The sequence below is a fragment of the Aulonocara sp. 'chitande type north' Nkhata Bay genome, linkage group LG2 (genome assembly GCF_057382095.1).
Source record: "Aulonocara sp. 'chitande type north' Nkhata Bay isolate Kocher_YH1m ecotype deep benthic linkage group LG2, A_spYH_male_GT1.1, whole genome shotgun sequence".
In the NCBI taxonomy this organism is placed as follows: Eukaryota; Metazoa; Chordata; class Actinopteri; order Cichliformes; family Cichlidae; genus Aulonocara; species Aulonocara sp. 'chitande type north' Nkhata Bay.
The window spans coordinates 25,353,619-25,366,845 of NC_141345.1; the positions used below are offsets into that span (position 1 = coordinate 25,353,619).

A 13,227-nucleotide genomic window follows, 5' to 3' on the forward strand; every position below is an offset into this window, starting at 1 on the left:
AAAAATGTTTGAGTTTCTCTTACCTTCCTCCAGATTGCAATGAGGATGATGAAAGACATGATAACAATGACCACTAAGGCTAAAACAGCAGCCAACACTGCCACCTGGGAGAAAAGGGCTGCAATAGGCAAGAGTACACAGAACATTAAACACAATATAAATAACATGAATCTCCACATGCTGGAAATTAATTTATAAGTATAAATGAAGCTATGTTTTGTCTAAGACATACAGTCTACTAAAGGATACAAAGTTTGCTTTGTGTCTCTATAAACTTATCAGACTTTCCTATAGTGTTTGTGCAGTTTAAGCCAAATACAATTTAATTTAATCCTATATTATCATTTACCCATTTAATAGTAAAGTGGCATAGTCTATATATACATATAAATAATCCCATGACACCTACAGCTGAATACCAGTTTGATGTCCCGCCTGCTGATGAGCCCCTCTTGATTGCTGGTCTCACACCGAACTGCGGCCTGCTGAGGTGTCTGGAAGGTCAGCTGGCTGCGAACCTGACTGACCTTTCTTGTCTCATTGTAGCTCACGTTCGTATGGATGCTCAGCACCTCTGGCTCTGGTGTCAGCGGCTTCCACACCTCTGTCTGGTTGCTACACCTGCAGAAGAACATTAGATCGGAGGGTGAAATATTTCCAGTCAAATACAGACGCACTGAAAGCAAAGCGTGTTTTGGTCAGCCACCTAGTGTTCCTTCTGTGACAGTTCAATGGAGAAATGGGTGGTAGGGACTCACTTGAGCATGCTGCCACAGCTGTACCATTGTATGGTTGGGGCTGGCACCCCTTCTGCAACACAGGTCACCAAGTGTTTTTTCCCTGGGAGACTGTGGTCGGTCAGGTCTTTAATCTGAGCGGGAACTAAACACAGGGTGGCAGCAGCCATTAATCATTGCTGACTCGGAGAAAAACACAATCTGTCCTCAGCTTTTTTCCATTCACAAACACCACTTTCAGACAGTCGGTCAAAAAATATAAAACACCACACAAAACCCCACAGCACACAAAACACGTGGGAACATTTCAGCTTAAAAAAAAGGCTCACCTTGGACCTCCAGGTCAAAGGTCATTTCCTTTGAGTCGTCTCCATTGGTAACAAGGACAGTGTAGAGGCCCTTCTGGTCTGTCCTCACCCTCACCAAGGTGAGGACACTGACATACCTGAGGTACAAAAAATTCATTTTTAAAAAATAAAATATACACTTTTTCTTCCAGTACTGAAAATGTTGACTATTTGTCTGGAGAAATCAAAGCTGACTGGCAAAAAGTTACAAATTTAATCAGACCTACTTTAATAAGAGACACAACACTCTTAAACCAAAAAGCAGCAACACTGTTTAAAATGTAAATAAAAACAAAATGCAATGATCCATGTGTAAAATCATTTTTTAAATTTTACTGTTATGTAAAAATATTGTAAATTTAAATATTAATTATGTTTTTCATGTTCTGTTGTGAAAAAATGTGGTTATATAAAATTTCTAAATCAGTGAATTCTGTTTGCATTTACATTTCATACAGTGTTCCAGCTTTTGTGGAAATGGGGCTGAACACTAAATGAACTGTTCTTTAGATATGAGAGCAAACTCATTTCTAAAGTCTTCAAGAGACTTTGTAAGATATGAAAATATTAAGAAGCACCCCGGGTTAAAATTTTAAACAACACAAAAGAAGATATAAAGTTTATGATGTACCTCATTATCAGGGGACATGACAGTTTTGTCTCATGTGTTGTACATAGCTGTCAGCATGGAGGTGGTGACTTTTTCTCTCTATTTGTGAACTACTAGAAAAAAAACAGCTTGATGTTTCTCTTTCTTATTTATTACGGCCGGAGACTTCATGGAACTCGTTAACATGGGTTGTTTCTTTCTAGCTACCTATCATCATCCCTGTGGTTGATATCTCACTTAGATATTTAATGTGTGTTGGCAGGAATGTGAAAACATAGCCTCCAAATTTAAGCTTTATTTGACATCCGTTTGAAAGACACAACTCAGTAAGTTGTGACAAGCATTTGGTGTTTATGGTTCCTGTGTGATGAACGATGGCGTCCAGCCCTCCAGAGGGTATCGTGTTTCTCTCTGTGGAGACCCTTATCTGGCGATGACTGACAGGAGCAGACTGACCTGTGGAGGCTGTCGCCCTATCATAGGTCCTGTGCTAATTGTTTAAATGTATCAAGGCCGTAGACGTGTTTGGGTGCTTTGTGGTGTGCGTGAAACTAAATACTGGTTGGATGTTCTACCTTATTTCATGCTCTTGTCTCGTGTTGATGATTTTGTCTCCCTTGATGGTGGCGCCATCCTTGGTCCAGTAAACCTGTGGGGGAGGGTACGCCTCCATCGCCACTCTCAGCTCCACGTTCTCTTGTAGCTTGACGGAAATGTTTCGTTGCTGAGGCGGTTTGATGTCCACAAAGCCGTTTTCTAACAAGAAAAAGAGCAAAGTATATATGCAATGCACTAAATGTAGTAAATTATTTTTCTCTTTAGCTTAACTACAGTACTGTGAAAAAGTCTGTTGCCAAAGCTCATTTTTTTACATTTTCCTAGGAAAATAGAAAACACATGTAGTGACTTATTGATGCACGTGCAAACATTCCAAGAGGTACAGCAAGTATTCTTCAGGAATAGTTCTCTCAGACTACTTAATGAACATTCAAGGTTCTTCTTTAGATGTTGGCGCTTTTTGTTTCATGACAGAGTATCAGCTGTATTCTACAGATGGCTGTAGACTCTCACTGCTTAAGTCCCGTTGCCACTGATTTTCAGTCCAGTTTGTGTGTAATTTGGCTTTCCTAAAGAATGGCTTCTACCACTGAGACCATTATGATGAGGCATCAGAGAACAATAGATGGATCAAATAAAGGCAAAGATGCATCTCTCAGATCCTGCTTCAGGTCTTTGTTGGATTGTTTTCCTATTTCTTAAAGACATAACTTTCAGGTCCTGTTCATCTGCTCTAGGTTATTTTTTAGGCCTGTGACTTCTCTTTTATTCTTCTCTTATTCAGATTTCCTCAATTTTTTTAAGGACATGCTGCACATCCTGCTTAGGTATTCCCAGTTTTTGGCTAAAGCCTCTTTGGGAATCACCTTGTCAGTGCAAAAATACTATTTTATGTCTGTCAAACTGTCTTATCTTTGGAAATTTTCATAGCTTTAACCAGAAAACAACAACAACAACAACAACAACAATAACAACAACAACAGGATGATGCTTCAAAATACAATTTAAAATTGGACAGAAAATGAGTTGGAAAAGCAGCCAGTATCAAAATCTTAATTATCTTAATTTTCATCTTAAGGAAGCCTGGAAAACTATTACTCAAGACCACTTTAAAAGAAATTCAAAGCAAGTCTGTCTCCTAGGAAGCAAAATATAAAGAAATAAGAGGTGGCACAAGACTTTTGCAGAATACCTACTCTCCACTCCACTGATATTTTTGCAACCAAAGATTTTGTCCAGGAGAGCAGTGAGACTGAACCAAAACCAAAACTCTGCAGGCCAGAGAATAAAAAGAAAAATCCTAAAAGATACTTTCTAGTTTCACATAGCTGGGCACTACTTTCCCCTGTTTCTATTCAGACTGCTTTTCTTGGTCTAAGGCTTTTTGATGTGACCATTTCTCTGTACAAAACCATTTATTAAGCTGCTTCTGTACTGCTGCTCTACATTCTTGAACCTCTGTGGTCAGACACTATGCATCTTTTCCACTGAGATGTCCAGTGTCCACCATTAAACTGTCCTGGCCTCCTGTCTCTACTAAACATGGAGCTTCGAGCTTGTATAAATATAACACACCTCAGTGCAGGTGGAATAAGCATTAACTGACCTATACGGCATGCAGTGACGGTCAGGAGACAGAGCATTAAGAGTACATATGATGAATCCCGCTTACCTTAGCAGCTAAGATGCTGACTTTCTGTATGTTAACATTTGAAGTCAAACCCCAGTTACATAAACACTGTGAGTCTAAATATAAAGTTGCTGTACCCACTGATTTACAGCTGTTTCTCAATGTATCACTCGAGGGATCCACACCGTGTCAAAAGTTTATTTCACACTTTGAAGAAAAACAAATAGAAGTGATCTTCATTTCCTTTAAAAGTAACTCCTCTCCCACCGTAACATCCAGAGGTTGACATAATAAGCAGTCTTTCCTATGTCAGCAAAAGGTAATAATAATCTGCATAGCATCAGTTTGTTTTACTTTTGTGTCTATGTGTGTGTGTGGGAGGAAGGTGGGAGAAAGGTTGGGGGTGTGCAAGGGGGGTTTTATCTTACCAAGCACAGTGATGTTGACGCTGGCAGAGGCTCTCTGGTCTTGTATGCCCTCATGGACGTGGCAGACATATTTTCCACTGTGGTCCACCGTGGCCTGGGAGAAGACCAGGCAGGAGCGCATGCTCGTGGGGGACAGGACATCAGTCAGTGGCTCATAGAAGTCAAGCTTAGAGACAAGTACAAGAATAAGATGTGATGTTTTAATATGAATTTATTGAAATCGGACTTTCAGTGAGCTCTTATTTTTGCAGTCAGACTTATTAGGAAAAGCTGTGAGTTTGTTTTAAAACATGTTCTAATAAAGCCATAAAAATAAAACTTCATCATCAAAGATAAAACGGAAACATTTCAGCTTCGCTGTTATCCAAACAAGGACCTACAGAGACCCAGTTATTACAATACCAGCCTAATGTGAGCTGTGAGTAAAGTTTCACAGCAGAATAAAAACTATGAGGTGTGTCTCCACATCTTGATATAATTTGGGCTTGGTCCAGAGGCCTTAGAGTGATCACAAAGGGAAAACGGAACAATAGCGCTTGTTCTGCTCCACTCCTACTCACCCCTCTATTGGGAATATCCCAAGAAAAATTCACCAGCTCCACTCCGTGCACTGTGCAGTTTACTGTCAGTGGTTCACCCTGCTTCAGGACCGTCTTCGAGGCATTGATGTAGGCGTCAATGGCCTCTGGGACTGGGACGAGAAGAGAAAACACAAGGGAGAAGTGAAAAGGGTGTGGTAATGTAATGTAACTAAACAATAATGTCTGCACTAAGGCTGATCAAGTTATTAAGTTGGAAAGAACTACTTCTAAAACAAGCTCTTCAACCTGAACACCTACCCACAATGCTGAAGACATAGAAAGCCTGAGACTCTCGCACTTCCTCGTTCAGCTTTCCCCGACACACATAATTCCTGTCCTCCACCGGCGCCTTGTAGCCCTCACTAGGAACATACACCCCACTTACGGGTATGTCAGTGTCCCTCTCGTGCAAGGTGACAGTGATTTTTGGATTGGTGACCACACAGGGGATGGTGCTTTCTTCACTGGTCTTTGTTACCATGCCGTGAGAGCTCTCTATGAACCACACGTCAGGATCTGCAGACAGACACATTTTTTATGACAAAAAATATTTTTCTATTGATTTACTGCGTCTTCCTCAAAGAACTTCCTGGAGGTTTTTCACCTTACTCTTCTTCAGAGCGCTTTCAAAATCACAGTGTTTTCAGAAGCTCTTTATTTACATGCAGCATGGAACTTAGACAGTTTTTGTTCAATTGTACTGTACAGTTAGCTTTGCAAACTCTGAATCAGGAAGGTAAACCAAAGGTAAGCAAACCAGGCCCCACCTGGGACAAACACAGCCACCTCCTCTGTGTCTCGCGTGCGCTGATCAATGCACTGATACACGCCTGTGTGCTTCCAGCTCACATTGAACAACGTCAGAACGCTGGATGTGGCTCCGCTTTGCACGATCTCGTAACTCTGGTGACCCGGTTTAGATGGTTCCAGCTGAAAGTACGGCACGTCGTCCATCTTAAACTTCCACGTGGTCTCCCCTGAGCCGCTGCAGGTAAGGGTAAGAGAGGAGCCCTCGGCCAGAACAAACTCTTTGTCACCGGGCGTGATCTCCAGGCAGCGCAGCTCAGTGCAGAAACACAGCAGAGCTGCAGTTTGCACAGCAAGACAAAAAAAGGTCAGGATGGAGGTCACAGAGACTGCAGCAGGAGGTGAAAGGTTAAATCAACAGTGTTAGTCCTGCGCTATCTTTAAATGATGAAGGATGTGAGTTGTCTGCAGCAATTTAGTGGGAGGGCGACGACGCCTTGTCACTGATAAATACATTTAAATTGAAAGAGGTGAGTGAATGCATCAGTTGTGTTGTGAAATCCCACAGCTAATGAATCACAGAAGAAGTCGCTGTATTCTTTAAACATTCTGAACAGAATGACTTCATACTTACTTAATAAAACCTGAAACATGCTGTCCCCATAATCCTGACCACATGTTTTGCAAATTTAATAAGATATAAGTTATAACCCATTGAATTATATCCATTTTTTATATTAAATTGTTATATTAGATATCCAAATCATATTAAGTGTGATTTGTTATAAAAGAGTCCCAGTCTTGCAGTATCTATTTCCCCTAATTGTAAAATACTCCATCCAAACTTAGCTTCAAGCTTCTTGCTTCCCTGCAAATGACTTTTGCTTCTTCTTACACAGTTTCACTTTTTGTTGCTGAAGTAAAATTTAGGCCTCACCTGTAAATGTGACTGTTAGGTGGAGCGGGGATGCTGTCACCTTCCTCATCACGGAGGCCTTCAAGTCACTTTGTTCTGCAAAAAGAAAAACAAACAAACAACAAGAGTGATCCTTTTCAGAAGTATTTTGCCTCAACAGTTAAGTGAAAATGAACACAACAGCAAAATTCTGTTTTCTATTCAAATCAATGAAGACAAATCTTGAACAGACTTAATATCTGTCCATGTGAGGATGAGCTTCATATCATGATGGATTGGTTTCTGCTCTCGCAGGCTCCACAAAGTCAGGTTAAGTGAGAAAATAAATCGTGTGTGTCAGAACAAACGGCGTCAAATGAAAGAGAATGATACCAAACTATGCTTTTCTCCCACTAAATAGAAACAAAAAGTATTGAGTTTGTTATCAGGCTGCTTTCTTTAATAGCGACTGGCCCTCACAGAGAAACTGAGGTACCGATGCAACTCATCAGGTATTTGATGCCTCGCTGCACCAGGACAGAGCAACAATGTCTGGCTCTTTTTGTTCCTGGTTCACCAGCATTCTGCCCGCTAACAAACGGGTCACTGTGTTCGGCTTTGCAACGCGCTCGCTGGCAACAATGCTGCGTCCGAGCTATTCCACAGCCATGCTGAGCCATTAATTGCTTTTGCTAAAAACAAAAGTAAAAATGAGGGCAGTCACAAAAGCTGCTGACAAAGCAACCTTTGAAAGGTTGCTATGGTTTGGCATTACTAATAGGGTATCGAGTTGTACAGCAAAGCAATGTCAGCATCAATGGATTCAGCACTTGGGGGGGTCAAAGTTGACCCATGCTTACCATCATCGAAACTGTTATCAAAGACCTTGAAGTTCTAATTGTACAGCACAGTGAGAGGCCAAAGGAAAGTGGGGAGAGGTGGTTTGCTGTTATGTTTAGGATAGGGGTTAAGGCCTGCAGCACAGAGGCGTCTGGAAACAGTTAAGGATGGATCACAGGCCTATACGAGGGTGGGAAAAAGAGAGGGCGGAAGACTGATTCTTGGGAAGAGCGAGGGTGGAGAAGGAAGAGAGGGAGTGAGCCAATGGAAAAATTGTGAAATGTATCTCTAGAAATCGCTCCCCAATTTAACATTTTTATAAGATAATGTACACCAATTGCACCACCTCTATTTTAAGAAACTGGGCCATTTTCCTGCATTACATAATAGAACACATGTTTTGAAGATTACATCTCTCCATCTAATCACGAACAAAAAGGCTTCACGCTTCATTCATCAACTAAATATCTTTGGCAAGACCTCCTTTGCTGTATCCATCGAGCTGCACAACGTTACTAAAGGTGGTGTTTTGAGGTTTAAACAAGACGACACAGCTGATTAGTTTGATAGTGGTGGTGAAGCACAAAAAGTTCTGTGACTAACCCAAGGACATTTACTCAAACCAGATACATGTTGTCTCTCTAAATTAACTGCCTCTGGCACTTCCGCTCCCAAAACGAAAAGCTCACAGCTCTTGAGTTGCTCCAAAAACATGACTGGTCCATTTCCTCCCCTGCCTCTTGCTTCCAATAAAAAAGGGTGAAGGAGAAACAGACAGAGAGAGCAAGAGCGAGTGAAAGAGATGTTATGTTTTTATTGTGTCGTAGTTCATTCACATGTGCACGTAAACATTCTTAGTGGCACATAATGGATACTGGATGCATATAATGTACACACAGACACATGCTGTACAAGAGTCCTGTCATACATACAACTTACACACACACACAGAAACACTCGCCAGACCTCTCCTGCCTTTTCCCCTTTTTGTCACTGATTTGGGTGTACAGTTCACGTTCCCACAGAAAAACTGAAACTTTCCCAGGGCTGCTGATACACTGGGGACCCTGCTGGTGATGACGGCAGAAGAGGAGGGGTCACCTCATCCCCGGGGGACCCCGCCAACATGCGACAAGGTCCGGTCCGCCGAGGAAGCCATACATCAGCACTCTACAAGTACTAGTAACCTCAGTGTCAACGATAGCGACAACAGCCAAACGCAGAGATGCCAAAGGCATGTGTCTTTTGGCAGTATGAAAACAAAACAAATAGCTCTGTGACTGGCTGCTGATGATATGTTTGCTAAAACAAGCCAAACTGGTACATTAAGGGCTACTACAGGATGTAAATTCATATCTAAAAATCAAACAACAGAGATCATGCTGAGATTAACAAGAGTCGAGGTGTTTTCATTAGGCTTGAGAAGGGACAGAAAAACAATGTTTGGTTGTTCCAACACTGGTTGATGGGCATTGGGACAACATGACCAGAGAACACTGAGAGGGAAAAGCTACTTTCAGCTGCCCCCATACTCACAGGAGTCACTACAGTGGGTGTTTGATTGGTTAAAGTTCTTATGCTGGATCCTCTTCCTGAACCCTTTTGTGCTTTCTTCCAGGTTCAAACCAATTATCTTTTGCTTGTTAAGCAAACGTGTAAAGCACTACACTGTGGAGCCACTGACCTCAAAGTGGGATGTGCTCTCAAGGATCATGGCCCAAAGGAGTCAGAAGACCACTTACACACTGAGATTAATGCTCATCTTTGCCTTGGTCAGATCTTTGTGCGAGATGGGAACAAACAGTGTTATGAAGCCTTAAAAGGGTCAGGCCACTAGTGAATCTGCCAAGAATGCTTGGCAACCTTTCAGAGATGTTAATAAAGCACTTGGTAACAGTTTGATCCCTGAACCACAGGACAGCTCTTTGTCTGCACCACAGAGGCAAAAGAGTCATTTACAGTAAGAAAGGTCCATAAACTAAGTGAAGGGCTTCTCAATCTGAGAATTAGAACGTGTAGAGGATCTTAAAGGATCTCAAAAGCATTTTTCTAACCCAGATGTTTATTGGTGTCTTTTGAATCTTTGAAATGGTATACTGCATTCCTGTAGTAATCTTGGAGGTCTGGAAAAAACAACAACAACAAAAAAAACAAACAAAAAACCACAAGTGATATTTGTGTTAGTGATGGCATAGTAATCACAATGGGGGATAAATTCTTATCACTCTGCATGAGGTTTCCCACAGATGCTTGGGAATTTGGTGGCTGATTGACCCTTCCCAGTTTTCATAAACAATCCTACTACACTCAAAGTGTCACCAGCTAATGAGGAAGAATGCTAAAGTCAACCTCCTTGGGATGCACGCAGCCCACGCTCAGCCTCAGGATTCAGCTAAGTGTGTAAACGCCAGTCCCCAGCACCCCGTAATCCCACTCCAGGGATTATCTATATATACTGTAGCTCCATGTTTCAGTTAAACATCTGGCAATGATAAAGCAGTCCTCGATGAGGTGGGAACGACTGTCAGAACCACATTTGTAGCAAACTGTTTGCTTGAGCGTCTCCCGAGCGGGGGTAAGCTTGCACTTGGAAAAAAGGGAGGGGGGGAAAGTGTAATCTCTAACAAAAGAGAAGGATTTTCGAAAAGCCTCCCAAAGTGCAGCTGGAAGGCTCTGACTTCCTGTTTCTGGGAAATTTTGCGGTCCTGTGTGGGTGTTAACCAAATGTGTGTCATGGACACAGCAGACCATCACAACCACCAATCCAAATAGGCTCAGAAACAACAATCAGTAGAAATCTAACAGCAATAAGACTTCTACAAGGAGGAAAAAAACATTCTTTGATTCACCAGCTTCACAGACGAAAGATGTAAACTCACCACCAGATATGAAAAACAACAGAGAAACAGAAACAAAACAACGGCAGGCAAGAATAGACCAATTAAACCAATGACAAAGCATGACAAACCATTAACACACCACAAAAAAAACTGCACACATCACCAGACCAGACGGTGGGATAAACAGCAAAGGGAGCACGCAAACATACGGAATATACCTTATGGGTAAAACCACATCAAAGAACGGAGTGAGCCAGCAGAAGGCGCACACACGCAGACTTGCATCACAGACTGTGATGTTTACTCTGCTGAAGTGCCCAGGAAGCCACCATACAAAAAAAACAATCTTTCCAATGAAAACAATTATAGCTCAGAATGTGAACTATTGCTGACAATCAAGATTTTTATAGGGCATGCAGTGTATCATTAGACTATCTACAGTGCAGAATAAATGCACATGCCACATTTGTCTTTTTTAGTTTTTGTTTTTTGAAGGATGCGACGTTTTCCTGACGTATCTCTGAACAGCAGGACTTGGCAAGCTCTGTGGGAAAAAACTGACCCAGTGATTCTTTGTTAAAATAAACCTCCATTTTTATCACTCATCTTGAACTGATCATCCCCCCTGAGGAAAACCTTCTGGTCTCTCTGTAGCAGACCCATGATGCACTATTCCCACCCCAGGCGGCCTCATTGTCCATCAACTCCAATAACTCTACTAATGCACACTTTGTACATTACAGGAGCTGTAAAAATGATAGCACAGTGAAGCCCTATGAAAGGTTCGGCTACAATCTCATACAACTGATTTTTAGCAGGAGCTGCTTTTGGAGATTTTGTGAAACTTCATACTTTTTGATTTACAAATACAACTGCAATGGAAATTGTTCTTTTCTTTGATTTGTAGTATAATCTTGGAACAATATCAAGACTCTCTTTGCCAAGACTCTTCACTGAAAGGCTTCAAGTTGTCTGATCTGCACTTTGCAGTGCACGTTGATCAAACATACTGGCTGCGACTCATGATGTTTACTCAGTTATTCCAGAAGTGTTTCATTCATGCACTGCACCCCTGAACTCCTCAAGACATTGGAAGACCACTAAGAATAATGATGTCTGAATCCAATCCAGTTTTATTCATACAGCACTTTGTACATTACACCAAAACATCAAACAGCTAATTCTCAACCTAATATGGGCAGAGATGACTCCAGAGAAAAAAAGCACAGTTGCAACTGGTATTCAGTTTAATCTTAGAGACTCCACAAATCTCAATGACCTTGATGTGAAATGTGTAGTCAATAGCTCAGCCATATATCTTGGTGCTGATTTAAAATAAATAAAAATGTTAAAAGAATCCTAAAACGACTGGGGAGTCAGGGGAAGGAGGCTGAGTGGAAAAGTCGCTCCTCTTTATAAGTATTTGATTAAAGATTAGCAGCATTTTGACAACTGTGCAAATAAAATGTTGTTAAGGAAGTGTAACTCTTCAAATGAGTTGCAAAACTGATAAGATTTCACCTTGGATAAAAGCCTCTGTGAGAGAATTCATCTCCTTATCTAGTTTAAGATCAGACTCAGGTTTGACATTTAAGGTTGGTTATTGTGGGTTTTACATATGGCCCAAGTCCAAGAGAGGATCAGCACAATCACCACTGGGTCTGAACACAATAGCCTTAGTTTTACTTTCACTGAAATATTAAAAAAAATTAAGCATATCGATGCTTTTATGTCCTGATATCATTTCTTTTTACTGAAATGTAAATGCAGATCATCTGCATAAAAATGACACGAGAAGACTTTACCTTATCATTCCCCAGGTTAAAGTCCATATAATCTCCTACTGAGTCCACGTGTGAATAAAGCAGTTTTACTGCCCGGAAAATTTGCACACCCTCCTCAGCCTCGGCAGAAAGCTTAGAGCACACAGGGAGCAGCTCTTAAACGTTGGTCTGAATCAGGGTCACTTTCTTTAAAGATATAACTGCACTTTTTGAGTGTCCTTCCAGTTGATCTCATCTATCTAATTTTAGCATCTTTAACAAACTAAACAAATTTAATCTCTAACCTCTCACTCACTGATGATCTAACAGTTGCCATTTGCCAATAATGCACATGTCATACCCCACATGTCTTTCCACTCCAGAGCCTTAGGTGTCATGATGTATTTTCATGCCAGCCAACTTGTATAAAGGGCATTTTTTTGTGTTTTTGTGGTCATGACTAAAAAGGTTTCTTCAGATGTGTGACTCACTTGTTCTGACCTCAAAGTAGGTTTCACTATTATGCAGCAGGACACTATTAGAAAACTGTTAGACTATTAGAAAAGTCTCTGCTGGACAAAAAGTGCTTGTACGCTGAAACTTAAAAAGCTACAGCTGCACTGAAACCATCTCAAGTTTGCATTATCAGCACTGAAAAATCTGCCTAGTACTCCTGTAACAGGTTTCCTTCTGTTCGGTATTTGGACACAGTGCTTGTGAGGTCTTATCACAGAAACCAAAGTAACTCTATACTCATGCTGAGGCAACACATGTTTGGGAGACTGCGGATTTTGGTTCAGTGCCTTTTAAACAGAGTTGTAAATGCTGTGTGTAGTGGCAGTCGGGGGAGATGTAAAGAGCTTCTGTGTGAAACCCATGGATGTAGAATGACAGCCTTAGATGTGGCTAGCGTTTGAGATCAATTTAATGACTTTTCAGGAACCAAAATGAAGGAAAAAGGGATTACGATTTACAAACTTAAGCAGCCTCTGTCATTGAAGTCAGTTTTCCTCTTTCAAATCAGCTGGATGTGATTTTGTCACTGCCAGTCAACTCAATAAAATTGCTTATAGGGTATACAGATAATGCAGCTCATGCAGATACATTTGCTAGCATAAGCGACACAACATCCTTCAAAGATTTTCCTCCAAAAACGTCTCCACCCATGTTCATTGTGGTACCCTCCTTTTTTGCTGCACGATATGAGACCCCCTGCCTCATGAGAAATGAAATACGCCTACACACACTTCC

The 13,227-nt window shown here is 41.3% G+C and overlaps 1 protein-coding gene across 1 annotated transcript in view; it reads right to left on the bottom strand.

The window, feature by feature from the left end:
• pdgfrb (platelet-derived growth factor receptor, beta polypeptide) overlaps positions 1 to 13,227 on the bottom strand; it is a 28,402-nt gene that overhangs the window by 10,886 nt on the left and 4,289 nt on the right. The window contains exons 2-11 of the mRNA XM_086312816.1: positions 6,576 to 6,650; positions 5,659 to 5,976; positions 5,150 to 5,407; positions 4,871 to 5,001; positions 4,311 to 4,476; positions 2,270 to 2,450; positions 1,067 to 1,182; positions 759 to 882; positions 410 to 621; positions 24 to 118 (exon numbers count right to left, since the gene is read on the bottom strand). Of these exons, the coding sequence (XP_086168942.1) occupies positions 24 to 118; positions 410 to 621; positions 759 to 882; positions 1,067 to 1,182; positions 2,270 to 2,450; positions 4,311 to 4,476; positions 4,871 to 5,001; positions 5,150 to 5,407; positions 5,659 to 5,976; positions 6,576 to 6,624 (1,650 nt within the window). The 5' untranslated portion in view covers positions 6,625 to 6,650. The remainder of the gene's footprint in view (positions 1 to 23; positions 119 to 409; positions 622 to 758; positions 883 to 1,066; positions 1,183 to 2,269; positions 2,451 to 4,310; positions 4,477 to 4,870; positions 5,002 to 5,149; positions 5,408 to 5,658; positions 5,977 to 6,575; positions 6,651 to 13,227) is intronic.